The sequence below is a fragment of the Mya arenaria genome, chromosome 7 (assembly GCF_026914265.1).
Source record: "Mya arenaria isolate MELC-2E11 chromosome 7, ASM2691426v1".
Classification (NCBI taxonomy): domain Eukaryota; kingdom Metazoa; phylum Mollusca; class Bivalvia; order Myida; family Myidae; genus Mya; species Mya arenaria.
This window is the reverse complement of record NC_069128.1, coordinates 44764690-44777552: the sequence shown is the minus strand read 5'-3', so window position 1 is coordinate 44777552 and position 12863 is coordinate 44764690. Positions and strand designations below refer to the sequence as shown.

At 32.5% G+C, this 12863-nt stretch overlaps 1 protein-coding gene across 3 annotated transcripts in view; it reads right to left on the bottom strand.

Moving 5' to 3' along the window:
- LOC128241437 (putative uncharacterized protein MYH16) overlaps positions 1-12863 on the bottom strand; it is a 97938-nt gene that overhangs the window by 28700 nt on the left and 56375 nt on the right. For all 3 annotated transcript variants that reach the window (XM_052958357.1, XM_052958358.1, XM_052958359.1), the window contains 6 exons: positions 11020-11082; positions 10054-10116; positions 9653-9706; positions 8113-8175; positions 7788-7850; positions 3767-3829 (listed from right to left, as the gene is read on the bottom strand). In XM_052958357.1, coding sequence (XP_052814317.1) covers positions 3767-3829; positions 7788-7850; positions 8113-8175; positions 9653-9706; positions 10054-10116; positions 11020-11082 — 369 coding nt within the window. The remainder of the gene's footprint in view (positions 1-3766; positions 3830-7787; positions 7851-8112; positions 8176-9652; positions 9707-10053; positions 10117-11019; positions 11083-12863) is intronic.

Sequence of the window (12863 nt, the reverse complement as noted above, 5' to 3'; positions counted from 1 at the left end):
AGTATCAATTTAAATCCAAACAAACATAAATCCAGCGTTGATAGTCCAAATGCCGAAAGAAGATTACAAAACTTTTTGGTTTAACTATGCTTCAGTATTTATAGTAACAAGTGACCTATGTTTACCAGAGGAACACGTAGACTACAATAGCGGGAAACCCCGTGCAGTAACCAACCCACGTAGAGCTCCGACGAAGCAATGGGGCAATATAATATATCAGACTCCGGCGGAGCATAATCAATAGGTATCACCACAATTCATTAAAAAGTATAAATAGTGGTTCACATAGTTTTTTATTATAACGTAAAATATACTGCAATTGTATAGGATTTAATATGTTTCATAGTATATTGATTCTGTCAATTAACATTTATAAATGTCATATAAGCAAATTTGAAATATTGATCAAGTCGTTGAGATTAATTAAATGGGTTGATTTTAACCTATTATTTATATGGAAATCTACTATTGTCACATATACATATGACATTACTATGTATACTTGAGCTTTTTTCTTTTAATATTGCTCTATAAAATTATGATTCTCTCGCTTAGTGTATAGTAGGCCTAGATATTGTGCCGTTTAACAGGGCACTTGTTTGTATTTATGATTCTCTCGCTTAGTGTATGGCAGGCCTAGGCATTGTGCCGTTCAATAGATATTTCTCTATGCACTGTTTCGCCTTCAGTAACTCTTGTTCAAACCCTTTCCTTGACTGAAAGCATAGCGGCAAAACATTAGCGAATTCTATATAAAATAACTAATTCATTCTTTGGCTTGCAAGAGATAATTCATAAAAATGGTTCAGTAATCTTGCATTCACTTTAAATCTTCAAAACAAATGGTTGTAACAGGCTACACTTTTTTTTTAATTTTATAGTGTTTTACTAGTTTCAGCTTATCAAACAGTTCCTTCTGAATCTGTAATAGCGTAATATCCTGCTTTTAAAGATTTAACAAGAGTCCAATCAGGTGGCCAAAGAGACATTTCTTTAGTTATTGTCAAAAAATAGCACAATGTTGAAGTTAAATTGTAAACGATCTACTAACGTCCTACTAGCGTGTCTTATATGTGTAAATAACGGAATATAAAATACAATCTGCCATACAATGACAAATCTAGCGGGTAAGCGAAAGTATGCCTACATATATACTTTCAAAACATTAACCTTTTATCAAAATGTATTTACTATATTAGTTGGCAATGTAGCGGCGCATAGAATGTCAATAGTTTTTACTAAGCATATGATTTTTGTCACACAGTCAGTTATAATCTGTAAATTAAATATAAAATTAACATAGGAAAGCAATGTTGTGTATGTTATATTAATAAGTAAAAACCTGGTATTTACCCGACAATAACCGTTAGTGTTTATCTATATACATTAACACCGGCTGTATTTATATACATTCCACACACATGTACGTAAAATAAGTGCTCAGCAAAATTATTATATGTGCAACAATTGATAATACTCGATCATGCTTTTTATTGAACAATTATATGATATACATGAAGACCAAGGAAACTTATAAGTGTGTGCTTTTTATACCTGAACCTATGACTCACGGACCGATCTAAGACTACTATCCAATATTGTATTGATTAATAACGCTTGACCTTATGTTTCACTCTCTTAACGCATGGTAGGCCTTAGCACTTCGCCTTTTAACATTTATTTTATTTGTATGTTGTGTGGCTAAGTGTATGTTAGGCCTCATAAGTGTGCCTTTTAACAGGACCCTTGTTGTTTTTATTCGTCTTTGTATTGCAAGCCTGAGGGTTTTGCCTTTTAACAAGGGCCTTTTTTGTACGTTATGTCTCTCGCTTAGTGTATGGTAGGTTTAGGTATTGTGCCTTTGAACAGGGCCCTTGTTTGTACATTATGTCTCTCGCTTAGTGTAAGGTGGGCCTAGGTATTGTGCCTTTTAACAGGGCACTTGCTTGTACGTTATGTATCTCGCTTAGTATATGGTAGCCCTAGGTATTGCACCTTTAAACAGGGCCCTTGTTTGTATGTTATGTCTCTCGCTAAGTGTACGGTAGGCCTAGGTATTGCACCTTTAAACAGGGCCCTTGTTTGTATGTTATGTGTCTCGCTAAGTGTATGGTAGGCCTAGGTATTACACCTTTAAACAGGGCCCGTGTTTGTATGTTATGTGTCTCGCTAAGTGTATGGTAGGCCTAGGTATTGTGCCTTTAAACAGGGCCCTTGTTTGTATGTTATGTCTCTCGCTTAGTGTATGGTAGGCCTAGGTATTGTTCTTTTTAACACGGCCCTTGTTTGTACGTTATGTGTCTCGCTTAGTATATACCCTAGGTAATGTTCTTTTTAACAGGGCATTTGTTTGTATGTTATGATTCTCTCGCTTAGTGTGTAGTGTAGGCCTAGGTATTGTGCCGTTCAACAGGGCCCTTGTTTGTATGTTATCATTCTTTTTTAATGTATGGTAGGCCAAGGAATTGTGCCGTTCACCAAGACACTTGTTTGTATTTTATGAATCTCTCGCTTAGTATATGGTAGGCATTGTGCTGTTCAACAGGGCCCTTGTTTGTACGTTATATGTCTCTCGCTTCGTGTAAGGTAGCGCTAAGCATTGTGCTCCATTTTTGGCTACTGGGCTTTTTCGGTTAATATTCATTAAATTCAGGTTTATCGACAGAGCGAAACGATCAGCTATTATACTTGTTTGTGCTAGTCAAAAATTGAATATTATGGTTAACTTGCAAACACAATAATTGTTATATAACCTGACTCAGCAAATGTTATCAATTACTAAACATACACAAGCTATATCAATTTGCTCATTTAATGAATACTACAAACTGCTGCAATGACCATCTCAAAGTTCAGCGTTCTCAATAAGTATTTTGCAGTTCTTTTTTTCAAAGAAATGGATAATACCTTATTTAACTCATTTGAACTTGTGTTCACAATGTTTGCATGGCAATACATTTCAGCTAGCTAAATATGCTTAAATATGGTCACAAGACAATGAAATGAGGATATTAAAAAAGGGATTTATTAAAAATTTCTCCCGAATTGTACGGGTCAATTTATATTGTATCTCTGTATCCTAAAAAGATGATTTAAAGGATCAACATTCTCAACAAATTTTATTCTAGTAATCATATAATTGATAAAAGCATCATTTATTAATTAGTTAATGAAAATACTTCCTAAATGGATGAGCATGTCGACAAGCATTATATAATTGAGGTTAAGTAATTAGCAAAGAATTAAAAAAATAATGCGGAATGACGTTCATAAAATCATTAACACCGGTTCCTCATTTACATGCTTGTATTAGGATTTCTTTTCAGTAGTTTTGACTCTGATGGCAATGGAAATTATTCAAATAAAACGATAATACAAATAATGCTTAGTGAATTGAAACCAATTATTTCACATTTACCGACGTTTAATTTACCAGGGGTAATGTGTTTTACTGAATGTTCTATCCATGTAGATGTAAGATTTTTATAAAACATGTTTGTTAAAATATTACCTTTTCAAAACTGTCTTGGTTATGTTATATATGTATCAGCTCATCACATTCATTTCTGGTACATGTGTACCAGTTACAAGTTAGGTTAACTAAAACATTCTATACGATGTAATAGACATTGGAATATGTTCGAGTGAGTAAATATTGCTCGTACGACTCAAGTTCTTGGGCGTCATAAAGCGTCATCAATAACTTCTATTTTTCAAATATCTTATTTATAGGATTATAGGTTTCTGTAAAAAAGGTTTTTCTTACCTTTTCAGATTCCTCTATGTCCTGTTTTGCTTTCAGTAATTCTTGTTTGAGAATCTTTCTTTTCTGAAAGCATAAAAGCGAAATAATTAGTAAGTGAGTTTGGTTAAATTGTCAGTACGCATAGAATATTGCTTTTATTGCGAGTTTATCTAATTAAACTATACATAATGTATCTAATAAATTCGTTTTTTGCAAGGACTAATGTGCACGGTTGAATATACGTGCTTTCCCTGAATAAAAATGTACACTAAGATTTATTATTATGTTTATATAACTGGGATCACCTTTTCTGAATTATCTTGTCTTGTTTCACTTGTTTCAGATCATTATAAAGTGCATTAATTTCTGTAAACATGATAATAATTACCTTAATGAATTATTAGTTTCAACAACGATTAATATAATCATATTCTATGAAAAATAAAGGTAAGAACCAGAGACCATTTTCAGCCTCCAATTAAGACGAGTAACTTTCCCCGTCAATAATTTTAAAACACGATTAGGTAAGAGTGAAAACAGTTCATTCCGGTAACCAAGATGTCGTTAATTATTTTGTATTGTGAAAACGGGCCAAGAACAAATTAGATCATGGTTAATACTAAACGATCTATTTAGATAATATAGATAATATTAACCTCTTAAATAATTGGAAATTGCGACATAATAAACCAGTTATGCATAGTCATGATCATAAATGCTCAGATTAAGTATAGCATTTTTTACATATAACCTATGAAAGCATTTAACTGTTGACGATTCTTCCAAGCCCTGTTGCAACTTTTGTTCGAATACCTTTCTTGTCGGAGACATAATAATCTAAAACAGACCAGATGAAACTAAACAATCAGCAGGAAATAACATTCTCTTATGTTGATTTATGTTAATACAGATATCTTTTATCATTGGGATGTACATAATGTTCTGTTTCTTGTTTTAGTTAAAGAAGTTGCTGTACCTTGATATCAGAGTAGCATTGCTAATTCCCATGAACATTGAAATACCTAACAGTACAACAATGATCTGATATATTATGTTATGCACTGGCTTTTAACAGCTTTCGAGCTAGCTATCACGCAATGCTGTGAAACTAAATAATGTAGTTATAAATCCATATACTAATTATTAGATTAAGTATTTTTTATTCGGAAAAGTGCAGTCACGGCCTAATTATGATTGATTGATTATGATGATATTATTATTATACAATACACAACTCATTTATTGTTACACAAACATATTAATTGACCGGCTTAAAAAGTGGGCAAAGGAGCACGATATTTTAACAGATGCTCAGTTTGTTTTTTTAAAATATTTACTGTACGGTTGACCCGGTGTTTATACTTAACTCTCTTATACAAGGCAATTAAGTAAGAAGAAGAAATTGAATTGTTGTTTCGTGGACTTCCAGAAGGCATTCGACTCCATTGATAGAGGGCGCCTTTGTTTTAAACTTATCAAACTTGGTATAGATGGAAAGTTTTTGTCTTTAGTGAGGTGAAAATGTGTATTAAAAATCTTGGTTCTTTGTCAGATTTATTTGACAGTAATGTTGGCTTGTTTCAAGGGCTGATAACCTCACCGATTTGTTTTTCTCTCTTTCTCAATGATATTGAGCTTCAGTTATAGCAAGGTTTAAATGCAGGTCTGACAGTTCATGAGATTTCGGTTTATTTGTTATTATTTGCAGACGATGCAGCTATTGTGTCGGAAAATAGAGAAGGCCTGCAGGAGACATTGACTAATTTATTTACTTATTGTTGTAAATGGAATCTGACGGTAATTGTGAATAACACTAAAATTGTGGTGTCTAGAACAGGTGGTCGGTTAGCTAGAAATGATATATGGACGTACAACGATCAAGCTGTTGAAACTGTCAATTCCTTTAACTATCTCGGTGTAGTATTTTCCTATGGTGGTTCTTTCATGCAGGCGGCTTATACACTGGCTGGCAATGCATTGCGGTCTATGAATTCATTTAGGACCTTGATCAAACGAAACAGGTCCCTATTTATATATTGTTCAACTTGTTTGATGCATTTGTTTTGTCAATTGTTAACTATAATTCAGATGTGTTGGAATAAATTCAGCCAGAGGTGATAGAAAGAGTACACAGGAAATTTTGCAAGTGGGTGCTTAGTGTCAAGCGCTCCACAGATTCATTGTCACTCTATGGATAGCTATAGATTTTCGCTATATATTGAGAGACATATTCTCGTTTTTAAGTATTTCCTTAAATTATACAAAGATAAAAAAGATAATTGTAACCTCAGGGCAATATAAAGGATCAATACAGAGATCTTGATGATATTCCACATACTATAAACTGGGTCTCTAAAGTAATAAGTATACTTCAGTCAGCGGGTTATGCGGAGGTGAGGTTATTCCCGGAGTATGTTAATATAAATTTAGCTGTCCCCATGTTTAGAAAAAAGATTAAGAGATGTATACATAAATATTTGGCGAGCTACCGTGGAGACACAGGTATCATTGTATTTATATAAGGAAGTTAAACATACATTCCAATTGTCTAACTACATAGTATTACTTGATATTATAAAATACAGAAATGTTTTAGCTAAACTCATACTGTCCTCGCACAATGTGTATATTGAACTAGGTAGACATAACAATATCCCTAGACAAGATAAAAAATGTACACGGTGCCATTTTAACGATATAGTAGACGAGATTCATTTTGTTTTTGTTTGCCCAATGTATAATGACATCAGACAGACTTATATTTATATTATGTTAGAAATCCCAGTATGATTACATGTATATCATTACTAAATTCGGATAAAAAACTTAATAAATTTAGCGATTTTTGTATTAAGGCTTTTAAGATAAGAGACATAAATGATATCTTAAAAGACATCCTCACATTATATTGCTGTTAAATGTGTTAGTTTTGTGTATACAATATGCATTGTTGGTATACTTACCAAAATATCCATAGGAATTATTTATTTATCATATGTTATATTATATATTTATGTATGCTTTTTTTAATTTTTTTAATTCTGTGTTTATAACGTTGAGCTGTATATGCTAAAGTATAGATAAAAAATATGTTCTGTTATGTTCTGTTCATATTGAAGTGTAAGGATCCGAGTGTACTCCATATGTGCCACAATGTAGTGTACTCTAAACGCGCGGAATTTGAATTGGGTCGATTATCCAGAATTTGGCAAAAATAACACTTCTATATCAATAAAAGTGTCGATAACATATTTCATTTGAGATAACATAGTTAGCAAATGAGTCAGAAAAGTCGAAATGCGGATTTATGTTCGTTCCGCATGAACACATGGAGCTATGCAAGCCTTCCTCAATACACATGTTTGCCACATGTGTCACCTTTTCCGAAATATGATGTTTTTGTTTCACGTTTTGCAACTGTGGGCAAATTACTCTAATTACAAACATAAACAAAAAATACGTAATTGGTCTTGCATTGAAAGCAGTGAATACACATAAACATACATTTGCCTTCGCCAGGACTATTCTACGTGTTTAATTACAAGTACTCTTCCTGTCTACAAGTCAGTTTTAATTCATAAAGCATTTTTGTTTATAAAGGGCATATTTTAGTTGTTTAAGATAATCACATAACTCGTTCCTTGTCATAAAAGGTTTTCAAAAGGTCATACATGTTTACCGCTTATTTTATATTTATATGATATCTTAACTTGATATTGCAATAGCTTACTAATAGATTGATTTAGTTTTCCTACTTTACCCTGTGTCGCGTTCAGCAACTCTTCTACGAACATCTTTCTCGACTTAAGGCATAAAGGCAAAACATAAGGCTTGTAGATCTAGTTTAAATTAAAAACCAGTATAAATATTTCTATCGCAATGCGTTTGTTCGAAGTTTCATACAAATAAGAAAAATATAACGATCCCCTAACGAACCCCTATATATTTGATTACTATCCACCGCTTCTGCAAATGGTTTATTTCACGTGCACTCCCTGTTATTTGTTTCCTATATTCAAAAACATGTATTAAAATTTCTCACCTTTTCTGAATGATCAAGGTCTTGTTTCACTTGTTCCCGCTCATCACACAGTTCCTGCCTTGTCTGTTTACGTATTAAAATTCAAAATTCAAATAGGTATGTTTCACATAGAAAAGCTTTCATTTCAATATAATTATAGTTATATTATTTTAATTTTAACTTAATATAAATGATCGCATCAAATAAAATGAAAACATTAAAATATGTATGAAATCTTTGCTATTTTTTCAATTGTTTGATTGCAAAGTTAAAATTGTACTCTCTACTTATTCAAATTCATGTGCTGATATGACTATAACATTGCTACGGAATCATCAGCCTTTACCTTTTCAGCTTGTTCTATGACAAGGTTCGCTTGCAGTAACTCTTTTTCGAATGTTTTCCTTCTCTATAAGCGAAAAGACAAAAATGAAGTTTGAAAACATTTTTTCACGAAGATACTTACAACGTTAATTTACAAAATAGATATTCATGTTTTGAATTAAATCATTGCACATTGTCATACATAACATGTGCTTTATGCACTGAACAATGTGATATAATTGTAAATATGTGCAATAATATTTATCCAAATGTTTATAAAAGGTCTCCCTTTTTGACATTATCGAGGTCTTGCTTCTTTTTATTTCAGCTCACCACACTGTTAAATGTAGAAATATTTGCTTTTGTTACACATGGTGTTTGTATGATAGACGATTATGTCATTTTCGAGCGTTTTGAAGAAAAAGGAAGAACGAATAATCTTAAGCCGTCATTTATGATGACTTGTTTTTTCACGATGATTTCGTGCAGATACGTTATTGGTTGATGTGAACAGGTGCGTGGTCATTTTACATGCAGATTGTTTTGTCATTCAAAAACAACAACACAACTTTATTCACCTTTGAAAATGGTTCATATGTAAAATTGCCACGGTCAATGTTAATGATTTTAATTATTATCAGATTGTTCTCACAAAATATCTGTTAGATTGTTTAAAATCTCAGCAAACAATGCCAGATAGTTTGATTTGAAAACTTTCATTCAAAGAAAATTTAAAACCTTACCATTCCTAAAAATCGATAAGATATGAAAAGTCAAAATGTTCGTAGTTATAGTAGTTATAAAGTGTTAACGTTCCAATTTTCACCGACATATTATTAACCACCTGTATGGAAATCAATTAAGAAATATAACACACCACTGAGGGTCTTATGACAGTAAAAGGACCGGCCAGTCATCCACCGAAGGTGTATATAGACCGAGGCGTTTGCCGAGGTCCATTCACCTTCGGGGCTGACTGTCCGGTCCTTATAATGCCATATGGCCCGAAGTGGTGTGTTATATTTTTTATATTATACCGAACAATTTTCATTACAATTCAATATTTTTAAAGCGATTAAAGGGTGTTTTATTGAATAAAGATAATAATGTTTACTTGCGACAAGTTTTTGCCTTTGTGAAAAAGGCAAGCCGCACTTACCAATTGTATGACGTCATTAAACTGGATTTTCATCGAAATACAGTGATATACGGACCGATCGAGTTTATATATACAACGAAGGGACAAATGTATGTGAGGTATAATATATAAATATATTCCCAATAAAAATCTCAATCGTTTTTAATAATAAGAAACATAAATATTATAACATTAATATTAATAATTGTTATATAAAACGTCATATGTGATTATTGAATTAAAGAATATATTTAATAATTATTTAGAAAATTATCAAGATAAGCAAATTTCATTTATTTTCTCATGTAAAAACCTTTGATAACTATTGTTTCTCTCTTTTCTGTTTACATTAATACTATGCTTTAAGTCTCATATATATATATTTATAAGATAACACGTGTAACCATTTTGTAAAATGTCTCACCTTTTCCGAAGTATCAAGCTCTTGATTCAGCTCATCACATTGTTGCTTCCTGGTCTGAAGAATCAAATATATTGTAACATGCACATGGTATCTGTGTGAGTTATGTTTACTTTAAGATGAATTATTTATACATCTAACAATTCAGTTGAAAGTCAAGTGTCTTAAAATAATCTCTGACAATTGTGGCAAATGTTTTCCTTTATAAATCATATTGTTTGCATTGTTTTGCTATTTAATACATGTGTTCCTTAAACTAAAAGGGTTTGAAGACGATACCTAAAATAAGTAGATTTAATTATATTATCAGTGCACAAGGACCTATGGTAATGTTTTTATAAAAGATGGCATATACACATTTACTTTATATAATAAGCCCTAGACTTGTTTGTGTACGGACTCACCTTTTCTGAATTATATAGGTCTTGCTTCACTAGTTGCAGCTCATTACACAGTTCCTGCCTTGTCTGTCAAAGTATTAAAACTGTATTACACCTTTTATTTGTTTGAAGGACGATTACTATATTATACAAACAATTACATCTATACATCGTCAAATGTGAAACTATCCGCTAGCGATCTGAATTATAAAGGTCTTGTTTCACCTGACGTTTCAACTCAATACACTGTTCCTAGCTTGTCTGTTAATTGTTACCATCGTATTACATTTTATACATAATATTTCAATACAATTACAATTTGACAGAAAAAGGCTCCACTATCTAGGTATTTAACTCGTTCTTCTCAGGTGCAACGGGAAAAAACCAGCATATGAAATTGTGTCAATATCATATAAAACTAATTTTCCTTAATGTGTTCATTTAAGTTATTTGATATGACTTGAATAATCTAAAGTTTGTTTAAAAATATTTATTGTGTTTCACATAGAAAGGTTTATAGTTTAACGCATATTATACGTCAATGTTAATAAACATGTAGTATACTGAATATGTCAATTAACATTTAGAAATGTCAGTTTGAAAATTTGAAACATGTATCAAATGGTGGAGATTATTTCAATGGGTTGATTTTAGACTATTAGCTATATAGAATGTATACACTTATATACAATATTACATTACTATGTTTACTTGAGCTCGAACCTTTTCCCATTGTTCTATGACCTGCTTTGCTTGGAGTAACTCTTTGTCGTACGTGTTTCTTGTCTGAATAGGCGATACTATAAAATATAGACCTATGATAAAGACGCTTAAAATGTAAAATCACATATTTGGTATTCATGCATTGAAATGATTCCATACACCAAATGAAACAGTTGCTTTATGCCAGGATCAAGAGTGTTTACTCTCATTGATATCCCTGCACATGTGAATGACGAGATGAATCGACATGTTTGTAAATTACATCACCTTTTCGGACGTCTCAGTGTCATGTTTAACTTGTTTTAGCTCGTCACGCAGCTCCTTCATTGTCTGAAAAAGTAGAATGTTTTGTTTTTTTAACATTTGTTATCGGTTTGAATGACGATTATTGTCTATTTGAGCGTTTCATACAAAATATTTGCTTATAAGTATTAACATGCTCAGAAAATGATGCCCGAAATCGTGCCATCGTACCCTGAAAGGACAAGTAAATATTTACAGAGTTTACAAAGGCATTATGTTTTCTGTTTTGTGCGATTAGAGTCATAACTGAGTACTTGAGGTACTTGTGAAAAGCTAGTGTCGGAATTCTTTTGAGAGGGACGGGATCAAGGTCACTTGAATAATGAAACATTGATTTCTGACTAAAAAGGAAAGCTTATGTTGTTGTCTTTGGCGTGTGCGCAGTGCCATTAAACCTGGTTTATGTTCAAACTTTTTGATACTGAGCTTGTTTCTGTAGTTTTGCACATAAATGTAGTTGTTAAGTTTGTATGTTTGTACCTTATGTTAAGAGATAGCTCAATATTAGAGTGAGGGGGCTGAGGTCAGTTATACTATAGTTAAAAACAAACGGTTTCAATCATATAACTTAAGCTAGAAGTGATGGATAGTAGTGAAAGTTAGTGAGTTGGTAGATTTGTGAAGAGCTAGCTTTAGATTGTTTTTAAGGGGTCGAGGTCAAGGCCATAAAAAAAAAGATTGGCGGATAAATAAGTTTTCCTCTAAAACCTTAAGCTAGTGTTGATGTATATTAATGAAGCTTGGTCTGTAGCAAGCATATTTAAAACGTTGGCGGTGGATTGCCTTTCAGGGGGATTGCGTCAATGTCAGTGTTTCTAAATATAAAAATATGGTTTCTGCCCATTAACTTCAGCTATAATTGATAGGTAATGCTGCCGAATGGTTTGTAGGATGCTTATGTAAAGAGTTATGTTGAGATATCTTCTGAGGGAGCTGAGATCAATGTCAAGGCAAACTGAAAGTAAAAATGTGGTTTCCGACCAATAACTTAAGTAAGAATTGATATGGATAGACGTGAAAGTTAGTGAGTAGGTAGCTTACATGTAGTTCTAGCTTGAGACTGTTTTGAATTGGGGGCTTGTGGTCAGGCCATTACTACTATTACTAAACATTGATGAATGGCAGAAACATTGGTTTTCCCCCAAAGCCTTAAGCAAGTACTGAATGAAATTAATAAAGGTTAATATGTAGCTATCTTATGTTAAGAGCTAGCTTGGGATTTATTTTGAGAGAGATGGAGTCAATGTCAAGGTCAGTGTTACCAAAAATAGAAAAAAATGATTTAGGCTGTTAACTTTAGTAAGAATTGATGGATATTTAAGAAATTTATGTGTAGATAGCTATGATAATTGCTAGCTTGTGATTGTTTTTGATTGGATGCGGTTAAGGCCAATGCCACACTCCCTAGAAACAGAAAAATGGCGGAAACATTGGTTTGAATTTGATGGATAATGTTGTTAGTTGCTGTGTAGGTAGACTTTGTGATTTTTTTTATTTCATTTGGTGGGGGTTTTGTCAGTGCAAAAGTTAATGTATCAGATACTAAAATAGGGAAACGGATTCCGCGCAATTATTCAAGTACGAATTATTGGATGGTGATGAAAATATGTGTTATTTGAAGAACTTGCATGGGAATACTTTGAGGGGTCAAAGACGCTGTCACTAAAATAAGGATAATGTTTTTTTTCTCCAAATTACTTAAGCTAGTGATGTATAGTAATGAAGTGTGTGCTGTAAGTAGCCAATATAAAGAGCTAGCTTTGAATAGTTTTTCAGGGGATTAGGGTCTAGGTCACAGCCACTATAAA